This window comes from Phacochoerus africanus, chromosome 15 (genome assembly GCF_016906955.1).
Source record: "Phacochoerus africanus isolate WHEZ1 chromosome 15, ROS_Pafr_v1, whole genome shotgun sequence".
Taxonomy (NCBI): domain Eukaryota; kingdom Metazoa; phylum Chordata; class Mammalia; order Artiodactyla; family Suidae; genus Phacochoerus; species Phacochoerus africanus.
The window spans coordinates 56,498,387-56,519,144 of NC_062558.1; the positions used below are offsets into that span (position 1 = coordinate 56,498,387).

Consider the following 20,758-nt stretch of genomic DNA (forward strand, 5'->3'; position numbering starts at 1 on the left):
CCAGCGCCAGTTTGAAATCTGAGCACGTGTAATGTACCCTCCATTCGGCCATCGCTGTCGTACTGCACAGCTTGATCCCTTGGGCTTGGTCTTACTCATCCTGAGTTCTTAGAGCCGGGTACCGAAGCACCAGAACTAATACTTGATGATTCACCGCTGAAGACACGGGCATTTGGGCTGCCCCGCCCCGATCTCCGCGCCCAGTAGATGCCAGCAAGATCCCATCTCTTACACGAGGCTAGCATTCGGCCTAAGGAAGCTCTGCGTGATTTAAAACTGTCTTGTCCCAAGATCTCCTTTAAATCTTAGGCAACCGGCGCCCTTCACCCCAGCTATTATTTCTCTCCCGGGGTTGGGGCGGCCCCTGAGCGCTGGGTTGTCCAGCACTACCTCTCCTCCGCCGCCGGGGGGCAGTAAACGTGGAGCAGGGCTGCGCATGCTCTGTGTGAGGCCTCGCGCTTTGCTTACGCGTCGCCGAGTGACGGAAGCGAGTGCGTGGGGTTGTGGGAAATGTGGTTTCCCAGCCATCGGATCACTGGGGCACTTCCTCCTTAAGCTCAGAGCGGGACTTCAGCTCCCGGCCGGCCAGGGGAAGTGGGAGGGGACAAGCTAGAAGAGGGCGGGGCGAGTGAGAGAAAAGGTGGGCGGGGCCGGGGAAGGCCCAGAAAAGGGGGCGGGGCTCTGGCCGGCGGAGGCGCAGCCGCCAGCGGTCGGAGGAACCTAAGCCGAGAGAGACCTAGACGGCGGCAGGCACGAGGGCGGGCGTTCCCGGAGTAGTCGCGCGGGAGTCGGCCACTGCCCCCGGCCTCCTTACTTTCAGGGCCCCTCCCTGTCCGCCGGGACGCGGGAGAGCCCGGCGCGCGGTGGGGGCGCGAGGTGGAGCCGGCGGGGGCGGCCAATGCGAAACTGGCTGGTGCTGCTGTGCCCGTGTGTGCTCGGGGCCGCGCTGCACCTCTGGCTGCGGCTGCGCTCCCCGCCGCCCGCCCGCGCCTCGGGGGCCGGCCCCGCAGGTGAGGTCCTGGGGCGGGGCGGGCGGGCGAGCGGCCGGCTTCTTCCACGGAGCCTGGCCGAGAGTCTGGGTTGGGGGACGGGCCGGCCCGGCGGTCCCCAGATGAAACAAATGGCCCTTTTCATCTTCCCGGCGTTAACATCGGGCAAACTGGAGGGCGCTTTTCTCTCTTCGTGTCTCCGCCGTTTCTCACCTCCCGGCTCTTCTAGATGACCACAAAACCGGTGCGGACGACTGCAAGTCCTTCGGCTGTCCCCAGGCCTTTCCCGCCTGCCCGGGGAGCCGAGCCCCATGTGTCCTTCAACCCGAGGGGCAGCTGTTAACGCCCGGGGCTGGGCTCCCAGGTGGCTCTGCTCCTCCCGCAGCTGTTGGTCTTATTGGATCAGGACTTTGAGGTCTTAGGGTCCGTGGATCACGTTTTTGTGCCTTTTTAAAGAGGTGGCTGGGGTTTGCTTTTAAGGAACAACTTTGCTTTAAGAACGTACTCTGCTTTGTATTCTTTGAAAACTGTGGTTGTAAGTCGGTTAAACAAATCTAGCCATGAAATAGGGCATGGCTGCGAATGGAGTTATTCCTGAGAGTTTGGTTTGCAAAGCCTTTTAATGAATTATACACGAAAATAGCAAGTTCCTCTACGATTGTATCCATTTGCTCCAAAAGTTAGTTTCTCATGGGAAAGAACTCTTTGTTCATATTCACTTCCCAGCCTGATAAATAGAATGCTTTGCCCACAGCCCAGTGGATTTTCTGTTAACTAATTCCACCGCTCTGAACATTTAAGGTTTCCCTTTTCTGTCTTCTTTTTAAGGGCTTGCTCTAGGACGTATGATAAAGCCTAGACGGCTATTTTAAAGATGGGGAAATAGTCGTTTTGTTTTTTAACTACCTTGGGAATTTGTTCTTACCACTTCTCCCCTAGAAAGTTTTCTTATCCAGTATTTTCAAGGATTAGAATTGAATATCTGAATTCTGAGATGGCTCTGTGCCTAGGAAGTATGGAAACTAATTCGGGCAGTCCTCAAAGCAATCTCATTGTTATAATTAGAGTTCTTTATTCTGGTAACAATCTCTTAAAATCCCTTTGTGTTAGGGAAGCCACAAGCTCTTTAAAAAAGGCTCTTCGTGTGACCTGAATAGAATCGAGACCCTATTTAAATGATTTAATGAAAGTGCGGTGTTACAGGGCATTTAACCTGTTAACAGATGAGGATTTTTTTTTGTTGTTTTGTTTATAGGGTTTTGTAAATGGAGCTGAGGAAAGAGTGCCATATCCATAAAATGTTCTATAACATCTGTTGGATTCGCCTTTAGTTTCTTTCAGTTATGTATGATGAGTGAGCTCCACTGGAGTTTAATTTTATTCTTAGGATATTTATGACCTAAATATCTTTTAGGGTCCATAAACAAGCCAAAACCCTACATTGAAACTTAAAACTTAGTAGGCCTGCCTGGCAATTTCTTAAGATTTTTTATTTTTTATAATGGTCACACCCACGGCATATGGAAGTTCCTTGGCCCAGGGATTGAATCCTAGCTGCAGCTGCCACCTATCAGCTGCAATAATGCTGGCTCTTTTATCCACCTGCCATGGCAGGAACTCCTTAAGTTTTTTTTTTTTTTAATTTAATTTTTATGTTTTAGACAATTTGAAAGGTTACTTTACATTAACAGTTATTACAAAATATTGCTATGTTCCCTGTGTTGTGCAATAAATACATCCTTGAGCCCATCTTTTACGCAGCAGTTAGTACCTCCCTTTCCCTACCCCTATATGCCCCCCCCCACCACCACTGGTAAGCACTAATTTGTTCTCTTTATCTGTGGGTCTGCTTCTTATTTGTTATGTTCAGTAGTCTGTTGTAACTTTTAGATTCCACATATAAGTGATATCATGCAATATTTGTCTCATTTATTTCCCTTAGCATAATGTCCTCCAAGTCCATCAATGTCGCTGCAAATGGCAAAGTTTTGTTCTTTCTTAAGGCTGAATGATACTCCATTATATATATATATATATTTTTGTTTGTTTTGTTTTGCTTTTTTTTTTTTTTTTTTTTTTTTTGGGCTACACCTGCTGCATATGGAAGTTCCCAGGCTAGGGATCAAATCGGAGCTCTAGCTACCGGCCTATACCACAGCCACAGCAACGCCAGATCCAAGCTGCCTCTTCGACCTGCACCACAGCTCATGGCAATGCTGGATCCTTAACCCGCTGAGCAAGGCTAGGGATTGAACCCGCAACCTCATGGTTCCTAGTCAGATTTGTTTCCGCTGTGACACAACAGGCACTCCTCCATTATATGTATATACCACTTCTTTATCCATTCATCTTTTGGTGGACAATTTCATTGTTTCCATATATCGATAATTGTAAATAATGGTGCTGTCAACATTGGGGTGCAAATATCTTTTCAAATTCATGTTTTTGTGTTTTTCAGATAAATTCCCAGGAGTAGAATTGCTGGATCATGTAGTAGTTCTATTTTTTGTTTTCTGAGGAACCTCGATACTGTTTTCTACAGTGGCTGCACCAATTAATATTCCTACAGACAGTGTGCAAGTGTTCCTTTTTCTCCACATCCTCACCAGCATTTGTTTTTTGTGTTCTTTTTGATGATAGTCATCCTGACAGGTGTGAAGTAATATCCCATTGTGGTTTTGATTTGCATTTCCCTCGTAATTAATAATGTTGAGCATCTTTTCCTGTGCCAGGTGTCCATCTGCATTTCCTCCTTGGAAAAAATGTCTATTCATTTCTTCTGCCCATGTATTAATTGAGTTCTTTCGGGTTTTTGGATGTCGAGTTGTATGAGATGCTTATATATGTTGGATATTAATCACTTATTGGTCATGTCATTTGCAAATATTTTCTCCCTTTTGGTATGCTTTTTGTCTTGTTGATGGGTTTTTTTTTGCTTTGTTTTTTTTAGCTGTGCAAAAGCTACTAAGTTTAATTAAGGCCCCTTTACTTTTTCCTTTACTTTAGGAGATGGATCCAAAAAAATATTGCTGTGGTTTATTTCAAAGAGTGTTCTACCTACTTTTTTCTCAAGTTTTATAATATCCAGTCTTAAATTTAGTTCTTTACTCCATTTTGAGTTTATTTTTGTATGTGGTGTTAGAGAATGTTCTGATTTCATTGTTTTACATATAGCTGTCTAGTTTCCCCAGTACCACTTATTAAAAGACCGTCTTTTCCACATTGTGTATTTCTTATCTCCTTCATCATGGATTAATCGACCATATATGTACATGGGTCTATTTTTGGGCTCTCTGTCCTGTTCCGTTGATCTTTGTATCTGTTTTTGTGCCAGTACCATATTATTTTGATGACTAGCTTCGTAGTACAGCCTGAGGTCAGCATGATTGCTCCAGCTCTGTTATTCTTTCTCAAGATTATTTTGGCTATTGGAGATCTTTTGAGTTTCCATACACATTTTAAAGTTATTTGTTCTAGATCTGGAAACATTGTAGCTCCGAGTCTCACCCTCTTGCTCTTCGCCTGTGCCCCTGGAGCCAGTCCCACCACAGTCAAGTTTCCTCCTGCAGTGCTCACGGTCCCAGCACCCATGGCATTGCCTTTGCCCTGAGTCTGCAGTGGGCCCCTTTTGTGCTTCCTTCCTCTCAGGTAGCCTCTGTCCCCCCTGGGCCACTCCCGAGGGTGAGAGGATTACCCCTTCCCAGTGTTTTTTATTCCTGTGGAGCTCACCTCGAAGTATTAAAAGTAACTTTGTAAAAAAAGAAAAAGAAACCCCCCCCCCTGGTTTTTTGAGGTAAGTTTTTCCCAGTCTCTCAGTGTTTGGGCCATCCAGTGAGACCAGGCTAGATTGAAGAAACAGGAAGTAGCACTTGGAAAGGGATGGGCTATTGGTGAGGAGATCAGTGCTAGTTATACAAATTAACTTTGACTTTAGGTAGAGTATTTTAATAGAAATGAAACCTTACAGACTCCTAATTTTTTTTTTTTTGGTCTTTTGTCTTTTGAGGGCCACACCCATGGCATATGGAGGTTCCCAGGCTAGGGGTCGAATCAGAGCTGTAGCCACCTGCCTTCACCATAGCCACAGCCACTCAGGATCCAAGCCAAATCTTTAACCTACAACACAGCTCACAGCAGCATTGGATCCTTAACCCCACTGAGCGAGGCCAGGGATCAAGCTGAGTCCTTATGGATACTAGTCCGGTTCATTAACCACTGAGCCGTGACGGGAACTGCCTTAACTTTCCTTTTTCACTTTGGTCCTTTGAAACTTAGTAGAAGCATCCTGACTGCTAAAATTTCCCACAAATCCTTTTCTCACTGTGTTGACCCCAGTTCAGAATAAAACACTCCAACATCTTCACATTTCAGCCCTTATCCCCTAGGCCTAAACGGAGAGAGAAAACCCAAGATTTTAAGTACTTTTCCCTTGAATTTCCATTTTCAGTTTGGTTTTTGTTCTCTGTTCTGCCTCTTTGTCTGTCTTCTGTCTCATTAAGCCACGGCAGTATTTTTTGAAAAGGAGATTTACCTTCCCTGCATGTTAAAAATGGCTCTCTGACTTTCATTTGATTCAGCAAATATTTGAGAACCTCCTCTGTGCCAGCTCCTGTTGCAGGGGTGGAATTACAGCAGTAAGCAAGAGAAAGTCCCTGCCCTCGTGCAGTTTACAATTTAGAAAGGAAGCAGAACATAAGAATTATTAAATATCATAGAGAGCAACAAAAATAAAGCAACTTGAGAGGGTGGAGATGATGTGCTGCTGTTTTAAACAGAGGAGGTCAGGCAGGACCCCTCTGAAGAGGTGGTGGTTGGGCAGAAACTGAAAGAAGTGAGTCAAGTTTGGTTAACCTGATTTGGTGTAATGTAGTGGCTTCAACAGGTGAAACACGGAGAGACCACCTGGTGAAGAGGGAGCAGAGATCCTGCTGTGAAACCCAGCATGCCTGGGCTGAGCAGAGGACAGTGAAGGCAGAGACAGCCATTGGACTGCGAAATACAGATCCAGCATATCTTTTTTGTTTGTTTGCTTGCTTTGTAGGGCCTTACCCGAGGCGTATGGAAGTTCCTGGACTAGGGTTTGAATCGGAGCTGCAGCTGCCAGCCTACACTGAAGCCACAGCCACACAGGATCTGAGCCATGACTGCGACTTTCACTACAGCTCACCGCAGTGCCTGATCCTTAACCCACTGAACGAGGCCAGGGATCAAACCTGCATCCTCTTGGGTACTGGTCGAATTCGTTACCACTGAGCCACAATGGGAACTCCCACATCCAGTATATCTTGATTCTAACATTGGTTTGTGGTAATGAATTAACAGAAGTTATTTAACAATTAATTTAGAAAAATGATGTGACAAAAGAAGGTTTCTTTCTAGGATACTTGGGAAGAAGCATATCCATTCAAGAGATGCTTGGAGCCCCAGGTATTTGGTCCCTGTTCTCAAGGTGCTCCATTCCAAGGTGGTTTGTGGAATGGAAACTGACGAGGGGCAAGCAGAAGGTCAAAAACAAAATGAGATTGCTTTGCAGTTTTGCCTCAGGCTGGTTCATCTCAAATGACCTCTATAGGCTAATCTTGTCTCTGTGCTTCAGTTTCCTTATTTATAAAATGATGACCTCATAGGGTTATTGTGAAGATTCTGTTAATGAAACACACAGAACAGTGTCTCTTTCATGGTGATCACGTGGTGAATTTTGGAGGGGAGTGTAGTGTGATGGCTGATACCCAGGCTAGTGAAATGATTGGGAAGGAATCTGACCTTGGCAAGAGCACGCTGGTTGTATGATTGTCCTTATCAGTCGATCTGTGATAAACTTGCACGTTTTCGTCATTTTCAAGATTTCCACCGATTTGAGGTTGATGTCATCTGAGTGAGAATGGAAATTCTGGTCTGATTTTTAAGACGCTTTGGGCTTATTTTTAACAGTTTTGAAGTCAGCGTCCAATGGTCCTTGATAAACTTTTGGATATCCACTTTCAGTGCAGAGCCTAGCCAGTTGCCAGACTCTCAGGATACACTACACATTAAAGAAGAGAAATGTTGGTTGTGTTCAGGGAGCTCGTGTGGGGTTTTAATTATTCTTGACATTATGAAGGTTTGTTTATTGCTATGTATTTGCCATCTCGGAGTTGCTCAGTAGTTTGAAGAAATGAATCGAGACTAAAACTGGAAAAATGACTGTGTCACCTGTAGATCGTCTAGTCACATTCCATGATGACCTTATGGTTTAAATCTTTTTCTTATAAAACAAGTTCTTTATAGAAAAATTTGAAATTTTTTTTTCAAGAGGTAAGAAAATGATCTATACCGGACAGTTTTTGAATGTACATACATATAAAACATGTTTGGGGGAATTATTTAGTATTTAAAAAAAATTTTTTTTTTTTTTTAGGGCTGCACCTGAAGCTCATGGAAGTTCCCAGGCTAGGGGTCGAATCCGGGCTGCAGCTGCCAGCCTGCATTACAGCCACAGCAATGCCAGATCCAGGCCGCATCTGAGACCTATGCTACAGCTTGTGGCAATGCCTGATCCTTAACCCACTGAGCCACAGTGAGAACTCCTAAAAATTTTTTTTTGATGTGTAATATGCATTCAAAAAAGTGCATGTAAATGTGAGCTTGATGTAGTTTCACAAACTGAATACACCCAACTAATCAGCACCCAAATTAAAAACAAAACTACCAACACCTTGGGCGCTTCTGTTATGCTCCCTGCTTATCACTGCCAGGAGTGGTAGCCACTATCCTGATCTTTAATGGCAGAGGTTTGCCTGCTTTTGTACTTCATGTAAATGGAACTTTATAGTATGTACATAGTTCTTATAGCCTGCTTATCTTAATATGATGTAGAACCATATTTAATGATATGTTTAAAATTAATTTTAATGGCTGCATAGTAGTCTAGCACATAGATATGCCATAATTTATTTAACTGATGCCTTATTGGTGCACTGATGAGGTTTGCAGTTTTTCACTATTAAGAAATGACACTTATGAATAGAGATCTTTTAGTGCATCACTGATTATTGAGAATATATTCTTAGCCAAGGAATTGCTGGACACAACTTATACAGTTCTGAGATATTTGATGTGTACTGGCAAATTTTCCTGCAGAATACTATACCAAATTACATTCCTACCAGTAGCATAGGAGAGTGGCCATTTCCTTGAAATAACTTTCAAAACTTCCATCATTTGGGTATTATCATTTAGGAAGATATTTGTCAGTTTGAATGCAGAAGAAATTCAAGCTTGATTCCTAGTGAGATTGAATTGTTTTTCATAGGCTGGCTGGCTCTTTGTATTTCTTCTGTGAGTTACCTTTCTTTATGTCCCAGGTTTACTTCTGAGCTTTTTGTTTTTTTCCCTGTTTCCAGACATTAGACTCAAACTAGGTACCCTATACTTGCAACACTGAGCAGAGGGGGTGAAGGTGTAGAGCCCAGCACGTGAAGAGAACTAGGAAGCAGGTAGCATTCTTACACAGCATTCACTTTGAGCTTTTTACTGGGTGATGCAGTACCCACAGGGTGTGTGATGATATGTAGTAGATGAAACCAGTTTTTTTGGGGGTTTTTTGTTTTTTTGTGTGTGTGTGTGTGTGTGTCTTTTTAGGGCTGTACCCGTGGCTTATGGAGATTCCCAGGCTAAGAGTCGAATCTGAGCTATAGCCACTGGCCTGTGCCACAGCCACAGCCACGTCAGATCCAAACCGCCTCTGCGACCTGTACCACAGCTCACAGCAATGCCAGGTCCTTAATCCACTGAGCAAGGCCAGGGATCAAACCTTCGTCCTCTTGGATGCTGCTCAGATTCCTTTCTGCTGAGCCATGACAGGAACTTCCCAAACCAGTATTTAAGTTGAGAGATAATTGACAAGTTACATTGGTTTTAGGTATGGAGTATAATGATTCATTGTATGTATATATTCTGAAATGATCACCACAGTATGTATAGTTAACATCTGTCACCACACATAGTAATACATTTTTTTTCTGGGATGAGAATTAAGATCTACTCTAACAATATTATAATACAGAACAATATTAGGATAGTCACCATGCTGTACATTATATCCCCATGACTTATTTATTTTATAACTGGAAGTTTGTAACTTTTGACCCCTTTTACCCATTATGCCCACCCTCCGTCCAGCCTCTGGAAAACACCAGATTTGTATTTGTCTCGTGTTAAGATTCTATATAAAAATGAGATCTTACATTATTTGTCTGTCTGTATCTAGCTTATTTCACTTAGTGCAATGCTCTCAGGGTCTGTCCATGTTGTTGCAAATGGCAAGGTTTCCTTTTTTAAAGAAAGATTCCATTGTGCATATAAAACGCATTTTCTTGGAGTTCCCATTGTGGCCCAGTGGAAACAAATCTTCATAGTATCCATGAGGACGCCGGTTTGATCCCTGGCCTCGTTCAGTGGGTTAAGGATCCAGTGTTGCCGTGAGCTGTGGTGTAGGTCGCAGACGCAACTCGGATCCCGCGTGGCTGTGGCTGTGGCATAGGACGGCGGCTACAGTCCAATTGGACCCCTAGCCTGGGAACTTCCATATGCTGCGAGTGCGGCCCTAAAAAGGAAAAGAAAGAAAGAAAACGCATTTTCTTTATTCATTCATCCATCAATGGACGTTTAGCCACCTAAGTCCTTGTCTTGGCTATTGAATATAATAAGGCTGCAGTAGGAATTCCCTGGTGGCCTAGTTGTTAAGGATCTGGCATTGCCACTGCTGTGGCATGGGTCTGATCCCCAGCCTAGGAACTTTTGTATGCCATAGGCGCAGCCAAAAAAAAAAAAAATGCTGCAATAAACAGCCCCATGTTCACTATCATGCATATCATCCCCATTCATACATGTTTTCTAGTGAATGTTTTCTTTCAGGTGAATACCCAGAAGTGGTTTTGCTAGATCGTAAGGTGGTTCTGTTTTTAATTTTTTAAAGATTTCCTCATACTGTTTCTATAGTGGCTGTATCAGCATACATTCCCACCAGCAGTGCGCAGGAGCTTTTTCTCTGCCTCCTCACCGACACTTGCTATTTTTTGCCTTGTTGATAATTGCCATTCTGTGAGGTGTGGTGGGGTTTTTAGTGGTTTTGATTTGCATTTCCCTGATGCTAAGTATGCTGAGCACCTTTTCCTGTACCTGATGACAGTCTGTATGTCTTTGGAAAAACGTCCATTTAGATCCTCTGCCCAGTTTTTTAAAATTAAATTTTATTGGGATATAGTTGATTGACAGTGTTGTGTTAGTTTTAGTGTACAGCCCTCTGCCCAATTTTATGTTGTGAGCCACAGGGGAAGTCCTCTGCCCAGTTTTAAAATGAGATTCTTTGGGTTTTTGCTATGAAGTTGGAAGAGGTTTTTTTTATGTATTTTTGGATATTATTCAGATATATGATTTATAAGTATTTTCTCCTGTTTGGTAGGTTGTCTTTTTATTTTGTTGATGATTTCCTTTGTTGTGCAGGAAGCTTTTTAGTTTGATGTAGTTCCACTTATTTATTTTTGCTTTTTACTCCTTTGTTTCTAATGTCAAATCTTAAAAAAATCATTACCAAGACCAACATCAAGGAGCTCACTGTCTATGTTTTCTTATAGGAGATTTATGGTGTCATGTCTTATGTGTGAGTTTTCAGTCCATTTTGAGTTGATTTTTGTGTGTGGCATAAGTTAGTGGTCCAGTTTTCATTCTTTTACATGTAGTTGCCTAGTGTTCCCAGCATCACTTACTTAAGAGACTCTCCTTTCCCTGTTGTATATTCTTGGCTTCTTTGTTGTAAATGAATTAACATACCCATGAATTAATATGCATGGGTATGTTTCTGGGCTCTCTATTCTGTTCCATTGATCTGGGTGTCTGTTTTAATGCCAAAACTGTGCTGTTTTGATTATTGTAGCTTCTTAATCATAGTTTGTTTTTGTGTTTTTGTTTTTCTTTTTTGGCCACCCCACAGCCTATGGCGCTCCCTAGCTAGGGATGAGATCCAAGCTGCAGCTGTGGCAGCACTGGATCCTTAACCCACTGTGCCAGGCCAGGGATTGAACCTGTGTCCCAGTGCTCAAGAGACGCTGCCAATCCCGTTGTGCCACAGCAGGAACTCCTTAATATAGTTTGTTGGTGTGGTTGGTGCTTCCTGCTTTATCGTTCTTTCTCCAGATTGCTTTGGCTATTCGGGGTCTTTGTAGTTGCCTACAAATTTTAGGATTTTTCTATGAAAAATGCCGTTAGAATTTTGATGGAGCTGTCACTGAATCTGTAGATTGCTTTAGGTCATAGGGCCGTTTTAATAATGCTAATTCTTCTGACCCATGAGCATGGAATGTCTTTTGTTTGTGTATTCTTCAGTTTATCTCATCAGTGTCTTGTCCTTTTCAGTGTACAGGTCTTTTACCACCTTGGTTAAATTTACTCCTAGGTATTTTATTCTTTTTGATGCAATTAAAACTGGGGTTGTTTCTTAATTTTTTTTTTTTTATCTTTTTAGGGGACACCCACGGCATGTGGAGGTTTGCAAGCTAGGGGTCAAATCAGAGCTATAGCTGCCAGCCTGTGGCACAGCCACAGCAACACCAGATCTGAGCCATGTCTGCAACCTACACCACAGCTCACAGCAATGCCAGATCCTCAACCCACTGAGCAAGACCAGGGATTGAACTGCATCCTCATGGATGCTAGTCAGACTTGTTTCCACTGAACCACAATAGGAACTCCTAATTTTTCTTTCTGATAGTTTGTTATTATATATAAATACAGCTTTTTAAAAATATTGATTATGTATCCTATAACTTTACTTAATTTATTAGTTCTAAGAGTTTTTCGGTCACGTTTTTAGAAGCCTGTTTTCCACTATATCTGGAAGTAATAGAAGTTCTTGAAAAGGCCAAGATCTGCCGTGCACTTCTCTTCTGCAAGAAAAAGAGAAATGCATGTAAAGTAAAGCAGTTCAGTAGAAGCAGCTTAGACATGGATTAGAAGCAGAGAGGATTGGCTCTGGCAGAGAGAGGTGGAATAAGATCAAAAAGTACTTTACAGTGATAATCCATGAGATTTTCACATACCACATGGTTATCTTCCTGTCTATTTATTTATTTTTAGAAAAACCTTACGGAGAAACCATTAGGATACACTTGTAGGATCAGGTGAAAGATAAGAATCTGAATTGAAGCTGTGGCTAGAATTAATGATGACAGAGATAGATTTGAGAAAAGTTTTAAGAAGATTTTGTCATCAAGAAAAGGTTAAATTATGTCTTGTAATCCACCTCTAAGAGATTTCTTTTGCTTGCCCATCAAAAACAGGGTGGTGATGTTTGGCATTTAAAGGGATGTTTCACTTATTTTGAAATGTTACTTTTGTGCAGCAGCCTTGTTTTCTCATGATGTCAGATAAGTGAGGCATTTAGGGTACATAAAATTTTTTGCTCTACTAATCTTTTAAAGCTTGGTACTCTGAGAAGAAATTTTGAAACAGTGTCTAGAGACTTTTTTTTTATATCACTTTTCTCTGATTTTAGGAAACTGAGGTACAAGGATTTTCAGTAACTTCTTGCTGATATTTTGCAGCACGTTGGCTAATGAGTCAGTTTCACATATGTCTGGTTACTGCACTTGCCTCACTCCTGTCAGTAAAATGTACCGACTACTCGCATTTCTCCGGGGAAAAGAAAGGGGAGTGGGTTGTCTTTGAGAATTTTACATAAGCAATTAAATTATACTCCCTTAAAGAAATATCATATTTTCATTGTTGTTTTGATTGGCCACGTAGAACCTATGGCATCTAAAAATATTGCATTTAATGTAGTAAAGATCCCTGGCCTTTAGTAATTTATTTTTGGAAACATTTTAGATCAGTTTCCACCACTGGAAAACAAGATGAAATGAGATCCCTTAATCAGAGCTGTATATAAGCTCATGGCTCTCAAGCTTTGAAACTGATGGCGAAAAACAGGGACAAAATATCTTTCCCTCTGCCTTTTTCTAATGATAGATTTTAAAATGTAATCCTGCCCACTTAATATGACAGTAGAAAATGACTCCATTTATTTTTCACTAGGAATATTTCTCTCCTTCATTCTTTGGATATTTAAGTGATAAATGTTTGCTGGATGTAGAATTTATTGGCATAGATAAGGGTTCTGATTCTTTCCAGCATGGTTTTTCTTCAGCTTCATGTCCCAAACTTCATGGCTAATATTAATGTAGGTCTTCACCTTTGAAAGCACATTTGTTGCCATTGAATGCCTACTTTTTGGCCCAGGACCAAACCAGGACCTGCATACACATTGTCTTATTTAATTTTTACAGCAACTCTCTGAGAACTATTATTATACTCATTTCTACTTAAGGAAACTGAGGTTCAAGAAGTTAAATAACTTTTGTAGTTAATATAAAGAGCCAGGATTCTGACTCCAGCCTAATTGCCTCTCACTGCCTATTATTGTGTGGTTTATGCCACATTGACTTTCTTTTTTTTCTTTTTTTAGGGCCATACCTGCAGCATATGAAAGTTCCCAGGCTAGGGGCTTATCTGAGCTGCAGCTGCCAGCCTGCCTACACCACACCTCACGGCAACACCTGATCCTTATCCTGCTGAGCGAGGCCAGGGATCAAACCCACTTCCTCATGGATACTAGTTGGGTTCGTTAACCACTGGAGCCACAAAAGGACCTCTCACATTGACTTTCCAAATTGATTTTTTTTTTTTGTCTTTTTGCCATTTCTTGGGCCACTCCTGCGGCATATGGAAGTTCACAGGCTAGGGGTCTAATCAGAGATGTAGCCCAGCCTACACCGCAGCAACACCAGATCAGAGCTGCGTCTGCGACCTACACCACAGCTCACGGCAACACTGGATCCTTAACCCACTGAGCAAGGCCAGGGAACGAACCCACAACCTCATGGTTCCTAGTTGGATTCGTTAACCACTGCGCCACGACGGGAACTCCTCCAAATTGATTATCAGAGACATCTTATTTGTTTTCAAGGATTTATGTACATAGGTGAACATGAATATGTACATAAGAGTGGAAGCAAAGAGACTCTACACCAAAACGTTAGTAGTTGTTATTTCTGGCTGGTGAGTGTTTGAGTGCTTTAAAATTTTTTTCTTTGTATTTATGTGTATTTTCTATAAACATATTTATATTGTACTAAACATTTTTGTGTTACCTATTGAACTTAAAAGTAACTGAGACATGACAATTCAAATTTATTGTTGCTTGTTTCTAGATCAATCGGCCTTATTTCCTCCATGGAAATCTAGTCACTATGATGTGGTAGTTGGCGTGCTATCAGCTCGCAATAACCATGAACTTCGCAATGTGATAAGGGGCACCTGGCTGAAGCATTTATTACAACATCCAGCATTAAGTCAACGGTAGGTTTCCTGAGTTCATGCCTTGCTTGATGTATGGAATAATTGTTGTGAGAAACCTCTTTGTGGATAGTCATGTTAGTTCAGATGTGGGGCCTCCTTTTCTGGGAGAAATGGCTACTTTATTTTGCTTTTCCTCCATATAGTTGGGCCCCCAAAATAAAGGTTTAAGTAGAAAGACAGTTGGAGAAGAATATTTTCATTGGTTAACATACGTAGTCTTTAGAGATACCTAATTTGGTTTGTTTGCTTGCTTTTGTTTTTCGGCTTTGGGGGTTTTTTACTTTAATTTTGAGTAACAGTTCTTAGAGTTCCTGTTGTGGCTCAGTGGTAACGAACCTGACTGGTATCCGTGAGGATGCGGGTTTGATTCTTGGCCCCGCTCAGTGGGTCGGGGGTCCCACATTGCCATGAGCTGTGGTGTAGGTCACAGACACAGCTCAGATCCTACATTGCTGTGACTGTAGCGTAGGCTGGCAGCTGCAGCTCTGATTCAACCCCTAGCCTGAGAACTTCCATATGCCGCAGGTGCAGCCCTAAAATGAGAGAAAAAAAAGAATAAGAGTTCTTGAAAAGTTCTGTTCTGGAGTAGTTCTTTTAGACACCTTCATGTCTAAATGTGTTTTTGACTCACTTCACAGAGATGTAGTTCATTGTTTCCAGTTCTGTGCTGTGGTTTAGTTCTGTGGTCTGTGGTTTGGACGGTGTGCCCTCTTTCTCCTGGCAACCCTTCCAGGCCTGAGCTTGGGGAGCCCATCATGTGTGGACATTGGGTGGCTCAGTTGTTGGTCAGGAGCCCAAGGCACGAGTCGTCTTGGGGAAACCAGCCTCTGAAAAGTGTGAAAGTTTGGACTTGAAGTTATGTGAAGATACTTAGCAGCTTACGTGGAGTCACTGATAAGCAGAGAAGGCTCTCGGGATTGCATGAAGCTGGCAGGCTTGGGACTGAGTGGCTCTATGAGGAAATTGTAGTTGTGAATATTCTTGTCACTAGTAGTGAACAATAACAGATCTCTTGCTCATAGCCGCTTTCATTCCTTTCCAAGACAGGTGTCTGTAGTTTATGATCTCGGTGATAATAGAACCTATTTACCCAGCAAGTGAAAGGCCTCAGACTCATCACTGCTGTCAGAACCACCTCAAAAACCTGCCCTTCCTGTAGTCTTTCCCATCTCAGAAGATGATGAGCCTTCCCTCTCAGTGGCTCAGACTAAAACCTTGGTGTTTGTGTTGTGATTGGAGGAGTAAGTCCTGCTGGTAGGGTCTTGAAGGATTATTCCAGCGTGTCAGTGGCAATTACACTGGGAGAGATAGATGAAGTTAAGGCTTTATTATACTCAACAGGTGCTAGAGAGGGAGGCACAGCACACCAGGCTGGGGGCCAGAGGGGAGGAGCAGCCATGGAGCAGGCTCCGCCAAGCAAGTGGGGAGCCCAGGGGGCCTGAGGACCATAGGCATGTGCCTTTTATTGGGGTCAGGGTGGAGAGTGCAAGCAGAAGACGTGAGGGCACTTCACTGATGCGTTTGAATGTCACTAGGTCACTGTCAGGGGAGGGCAAAAAGGGGAACTTGTGGCAGGGACCAGCCTTGTCACCCTAAGCTCCTGGTCATCTGGGCGGAATGTTCATGCCTGTTCCTGGGGGTGCTGAGTGTCAGGAAGGTAGGAGGTTTTTAAAATTGACTGTAGGGAGTTCCCATCACGGCTCAGCGGAAACGAATCTGACTAGTATCCATGAGGGTGTGGGTTCGATTTCTGGCCTCTCTCAGTGGGTTAAGGATCTGGTGTTGCTGTGAACTGTGGTGTGGGTCTCAGACACTACTCAATCCTGCATGGCTGTGGCTGTGGTGTAGGCTGGTGGCTACAGCTCCAATTTGACCCCTAGGCTGGGAACTGCCATATGCTGCAGGTGCAGCCCTAAAAGGCAACAACAACAACAAAAAGTTGACTGTAGAGTGTTATTTTGATTCTTTGTCTCGTATGTCACATCTAATCATTAGTGTATCTTGGTGCTGCCTTTTATCCAGAATCCAACTTCTCTCCACCTTTACTGCTACTGTCAGAACCATCAACCTGCCCTGAGCCACCATGACCTTGTCACCTAGGTTATTGCAGAAGCCTCCTTATCTGAATTTCCTGCTTCCAACTTTGATTTCTCTGTGTTTTATTATCCATAGGGTAGCCAGAGTGATCCTTTGAAAATTAGCCAAATTATGTCAGTTCTCTGCTTATACCCCTCCACTGACTTCTCTTCTTGCTCAGAGTGGAATCCAAGGTCTTTAATGTGGTCTTTGACCTTATCTTCGTTGACTTCCCCTGTACTGGCCGCCTTACTCCGCTTCAGTACATTAAACATACTCCTGCCTCAGGACCTTTGAATTAACTGTTACCCCTGCATCTACTACTCTTCCCCTTCATATGGCTCACTTTCTCACTTTCCTCAGATCTCTACCTAGATACACCTTCTCAGGCAGTGCCATGTTAATAGCACTATTCTGACTCTGTTTTCCCCATTGGACTTTTTCTTTATAATGCATAACACCAACCAGCATCCTCTGTGTACAGGTGGTATACTGTGTATAGTAGAATAGATAGCTACAGTATAGCTTATATTTAGTTGTATGTTTATGAATTGCTTGTCTTTGCCCATTGGAATATGTTTTATGAGCATAGGGGCTTCAGCTTTTTTCACTCATGTATTTCCAGCACCTAGAAACTAACTTAGCACAGAGTAAGACTTTCAACAACTCTTGGGAATGACTCAGAGCTAAATAGAATGAGTAAAAATAACATTTAGGCATGCATGAGTAATTTAGTTGTTGTTGTTTTTTTTTGCCATTTCTAGGGCCGCTCCCTTGGCATATGGAGGTTCCCAGGCTAGGGGTCGAATCAGAGCTGTAGCCACCGGCCTACGCCAGAGCCACAGCAGTGCAGGATCTGAGCCACATCTGCAACCTACACCACAGCTCACAGCAACGCCGGATCCTTAACCCACTGAGCAAGGCCAGGAATCGAACCTGCATCCTCATGAATGCTAGTCGGATTTGTTAACCACTGAGCCATGACGGGAACTCCTATCATAGCATTCTTGCTTTAAATTTAGTAAGCTTGGTGATTTGTTTTATAAAAATAATGGGATATCTATATAAAAATATATATTAGCCAAAGACTTCTTCCTGGGGCAGAGTAATTTTATGGCCCTAGTAAGACTATTTAAGGTAGCTTAAAAAAAAAAACTTTAGTAAATATGTACAATAATTTAACACATTTGTCCATTTCTGTTTGTACTTTTATTCTAAAGGCTGGTTATCAAAGGTATTCTGCTTTAATTGGCCATTAGTAAAAGAAACGTTGCATTTCCGTGATTCTGGCTTACTTTCAAATCTTGCATTTCAGTGAAGGAGCCAGACTCCACATATTTTTCAGGGACCTAATTTAATTAAAAGCCTTTGTAATGAAGCCATATGTTGTCTACTGCACAAGTATTTATTAAGTATTCTCTGTATACAGGTAGCATACTATGTATAGTATACTATTTAGGTAGATACAGTAGAGGTTGAGTCTTTATAGGGCCTTGGAGTTGAGTAGAAGGAAATAGATGTAATAGTGTAATAAAATGTTATGTATGTTGTGGTATAAATAGATATAAAATAGCCTGGAGTGTTTGGGAAACTTCATACAATTCTCTGTAGCTGGAGTGCAGAGATGAAGGGAGAGGAGGTGTATGTGTGTGGGGGAGAGTGTAAGAGAGAGCCCTAGGGAAGAGACAGGGGCAGAGAGAGGTTATCTTATGAGGGGGAAAGGAGGGAGGGCTCCTAACTGTGAGAGGTAGGCAGTGACCAGGTCGTGCAGACAGCATGTGGAGTACAGGGGGGCAGGTGAGACCTTTTTAGACAATGACAGCTAAGGGGGTGAGCTAGAGTGGTGACCTTTAAGAAAATAAGGTAATTAGGGCTTCTCTTGTGGCATAGCGGTTTAAGGATCCAGCTTTGTCACTACAGCCACTCAGGTCTCTGCTGTGCTGTGGGTTTGATTCCTGGCCCTGGAACTTCCACATGCCATGGGCCCAGCCAAAAAAAAAGAAAAGGAAAATAAGGTAATTAGAGCTCCCTGGTGGTGCAGTGGGTTAAGGATCTGGCACTGTCACTGCTGTGGCTCTGGTCGCTATCCTGGTGCAGGTTCAATTGATCGCTGGCTGGGGAACTTGTGCTTGCTGTGGGTGTGGCCAAAAAAAAAAAAAAGAAGAAGGCAATTGAATGGAGAAAGAGGAAGAGGACTCTAGGATGATTGCTAGCTTTTTACCTTGGAGAAGAATGAAAATTATTCAAGACAAAAAGGTGTAGGTGAGAAGATCAGGTTTCATGGGATGAGAGCTCTTGTAGGTATGTTGAGTTTGAGGGACCTGCAGCCAGTGGTGTGCTGGTCTGTCAGCTGGTTCTCTAAAAAAGAAAAAAAACTGGTTCTCTGAAGAAAAGTATGCTTAAATGTAGGTACAGGTTAGTTATAAATTTTATTGATGTAAAGGCTGTGTAGCACATGATTGACAGATAATAACATATATAATACTCTCTAACTTCCCAGGAACCAGTTGATTCTTAGAATGCATTCACTGTTTGCCAGACTCTTGTGTCCATAACCAGCTTATGGCTGCAGTTGACAGGAGTGTAGTTCTGACATGACTGTTTCCCCTAAGTTAAAGTGTAAGACTAAAGGGACCTCTAAAGTATGTGACAGAACTTTGCTCTTCGTCAATGAAGTGAGTGACTTCTGTGCTGAATCAGATAATAGGGTTTGAACAATGGAAGAGTATTTCCTCAGTTTTTTGTACTATTACCAATGGATTGGCCACAAACATCCCACATTTTAAAGTTTACTCTGCATTACTAGTATTTTCTCCATCACTAAGTCTAGATGGCCAAAAGAACAATAAATCAAACCCACATTTGTAGTATTTGCCAGTTCCTATAATGGAAGTATTCCTGCGATGGCCAGTTTCAAACAACTAATGTGACATCTCTGAACACAGAGTTGGGAAGATAGGTAGTAGCATGCCATTGTAATATTTACAATATTTCCACCATGTGTATGTAATACTTATAAAAAATCTCAAAAGCATATACAAGAGTGGAATAATAAGAAATGATGATAGATAATAAATGATGAATCTGAGCATTTATTTCCTTTGTGTTTAATATAATGTTTTTAATTTTATTTATTTATTTATTTATTTACTTTCTTTTTAGGGCTGCACCTGAGGCATATGGAAGTTCCCAGGCTAGGGGTCGAATTGGAGCTACAGCTGCCAGCCTACACCACAGCCATAGCAACGCAGGATCCGAGCCACATCTGCAACCTACACCACAGCTCACAGCAACACCGGATCCCCAACCCACTGATCGAGGAGGCCGTGGATCAAACTCACATCCTCAAGGATACTAGTCGGATTCGTTTCCACTGAGCCACAATGGGAACTCTGATTTATATAATTGAATTTTTAATAAAGGCTGTACTTAAGAACCAGCTCACAAAATTCTTGAAAATTTTGCAGTTGGCCATCATGATGCAGTAGAAGCAGGCTGTCCACACAGCTGTCTATGGGCAACCTAGCTGAAGATGTAGGATGAATCTATGGATCTTTTACATAGAACATGGGTCCAAACTAGAGATGTGAATTCAGGAGTTATTCCCTGGCCAGTCGAAGCCTTGGGAATAAAAGTTGTCCAGGGAGAGCAAGTGAAGAGTAAGTAGAATGATAATAAATCCAAGAGCAAAGCCCTGGGGGGAGTGTCCTCTCTCAATGGTCCAAATGGGCAAGAAGCCCAGGGAGCCCACCAGGCAGGGCCACATGAGGAAGGAGGAGAGCTCTTTCCGGAGACCTGCACTGTGAAACCACAGAGAAGCCATGTAGGTCATGGCAGAAGAGTCTCTTGATTGAGCAGCAGAGCCCGGATTATTATAGTGGCGTAGACATATCGGTGGAAATGGTAATACTGAAGCTAAAATTTCCGTTTTATAAGATGAGCGTGAAATGAGAAACTAGAGGCTGCAATTGTATTTATTTATTATTATTTTTTAATGGCTTTTTTTTTTTCTTTTTTGGCTGCACCCACAGTATATGGAAGTTCCTGAGCTAGGGATCAAATCCAAACTGGAGCTGCAACCTGTGCCGCAACTGCAGAGGCTGCACTTTTAGTTATTCCTTTGCAGGACTTTCCTGTAAAGGAAAGGATGGGGACAGGGAAGGATGTTAGGCAAACGGAAAATGACGTCAGAACTTGGTTGCATTTGTAAGGTGTAGGGAAGGAGCCGTGGGTTACAGGTAGCTGGTGAAGCAAGGACCCTCTCTTGGATAGAAAGACTGAGCAAAAGAACACTTTCTGAA

At 42.6% G+C, this 20,758-nt stretch overlaps 1 protein-coding gene across 2 annotated transcripts in view; it reads left to right on the forward strand.

Annotated features, from left to right (window-relative positions):
• Window positions 1–668: 668 nt before the first annotated feature.
• B3GALNT2 (beta-1,3-N-acetylgalactosaminyltransferase 2) overlaps window positions 669–20,758 on the forward strand; it is a 58,267-nt gene continuing 38,177 nt past the window's right edge. Inside the window, exons 1-2 of one of the 2 annotated variants that reach the window (XM_047759480.1) lie at window positions 669–1,010; window positions 14,234–14,381. In XM_047759480.1, coding sequence (XP_047615436.1) covers window positions 899–1,010; window positions 14,234–14,381 — 260 coding nt within the window. In that variant the 5' untranslated portion in view covers window positions 669–898. The remainder of the gene's footprint in view (window positions 1,011–14,233; window positions 14,382–20,758) is intronic. The other variant, XM_047759481.1, reaches the window with a different exon arrangement.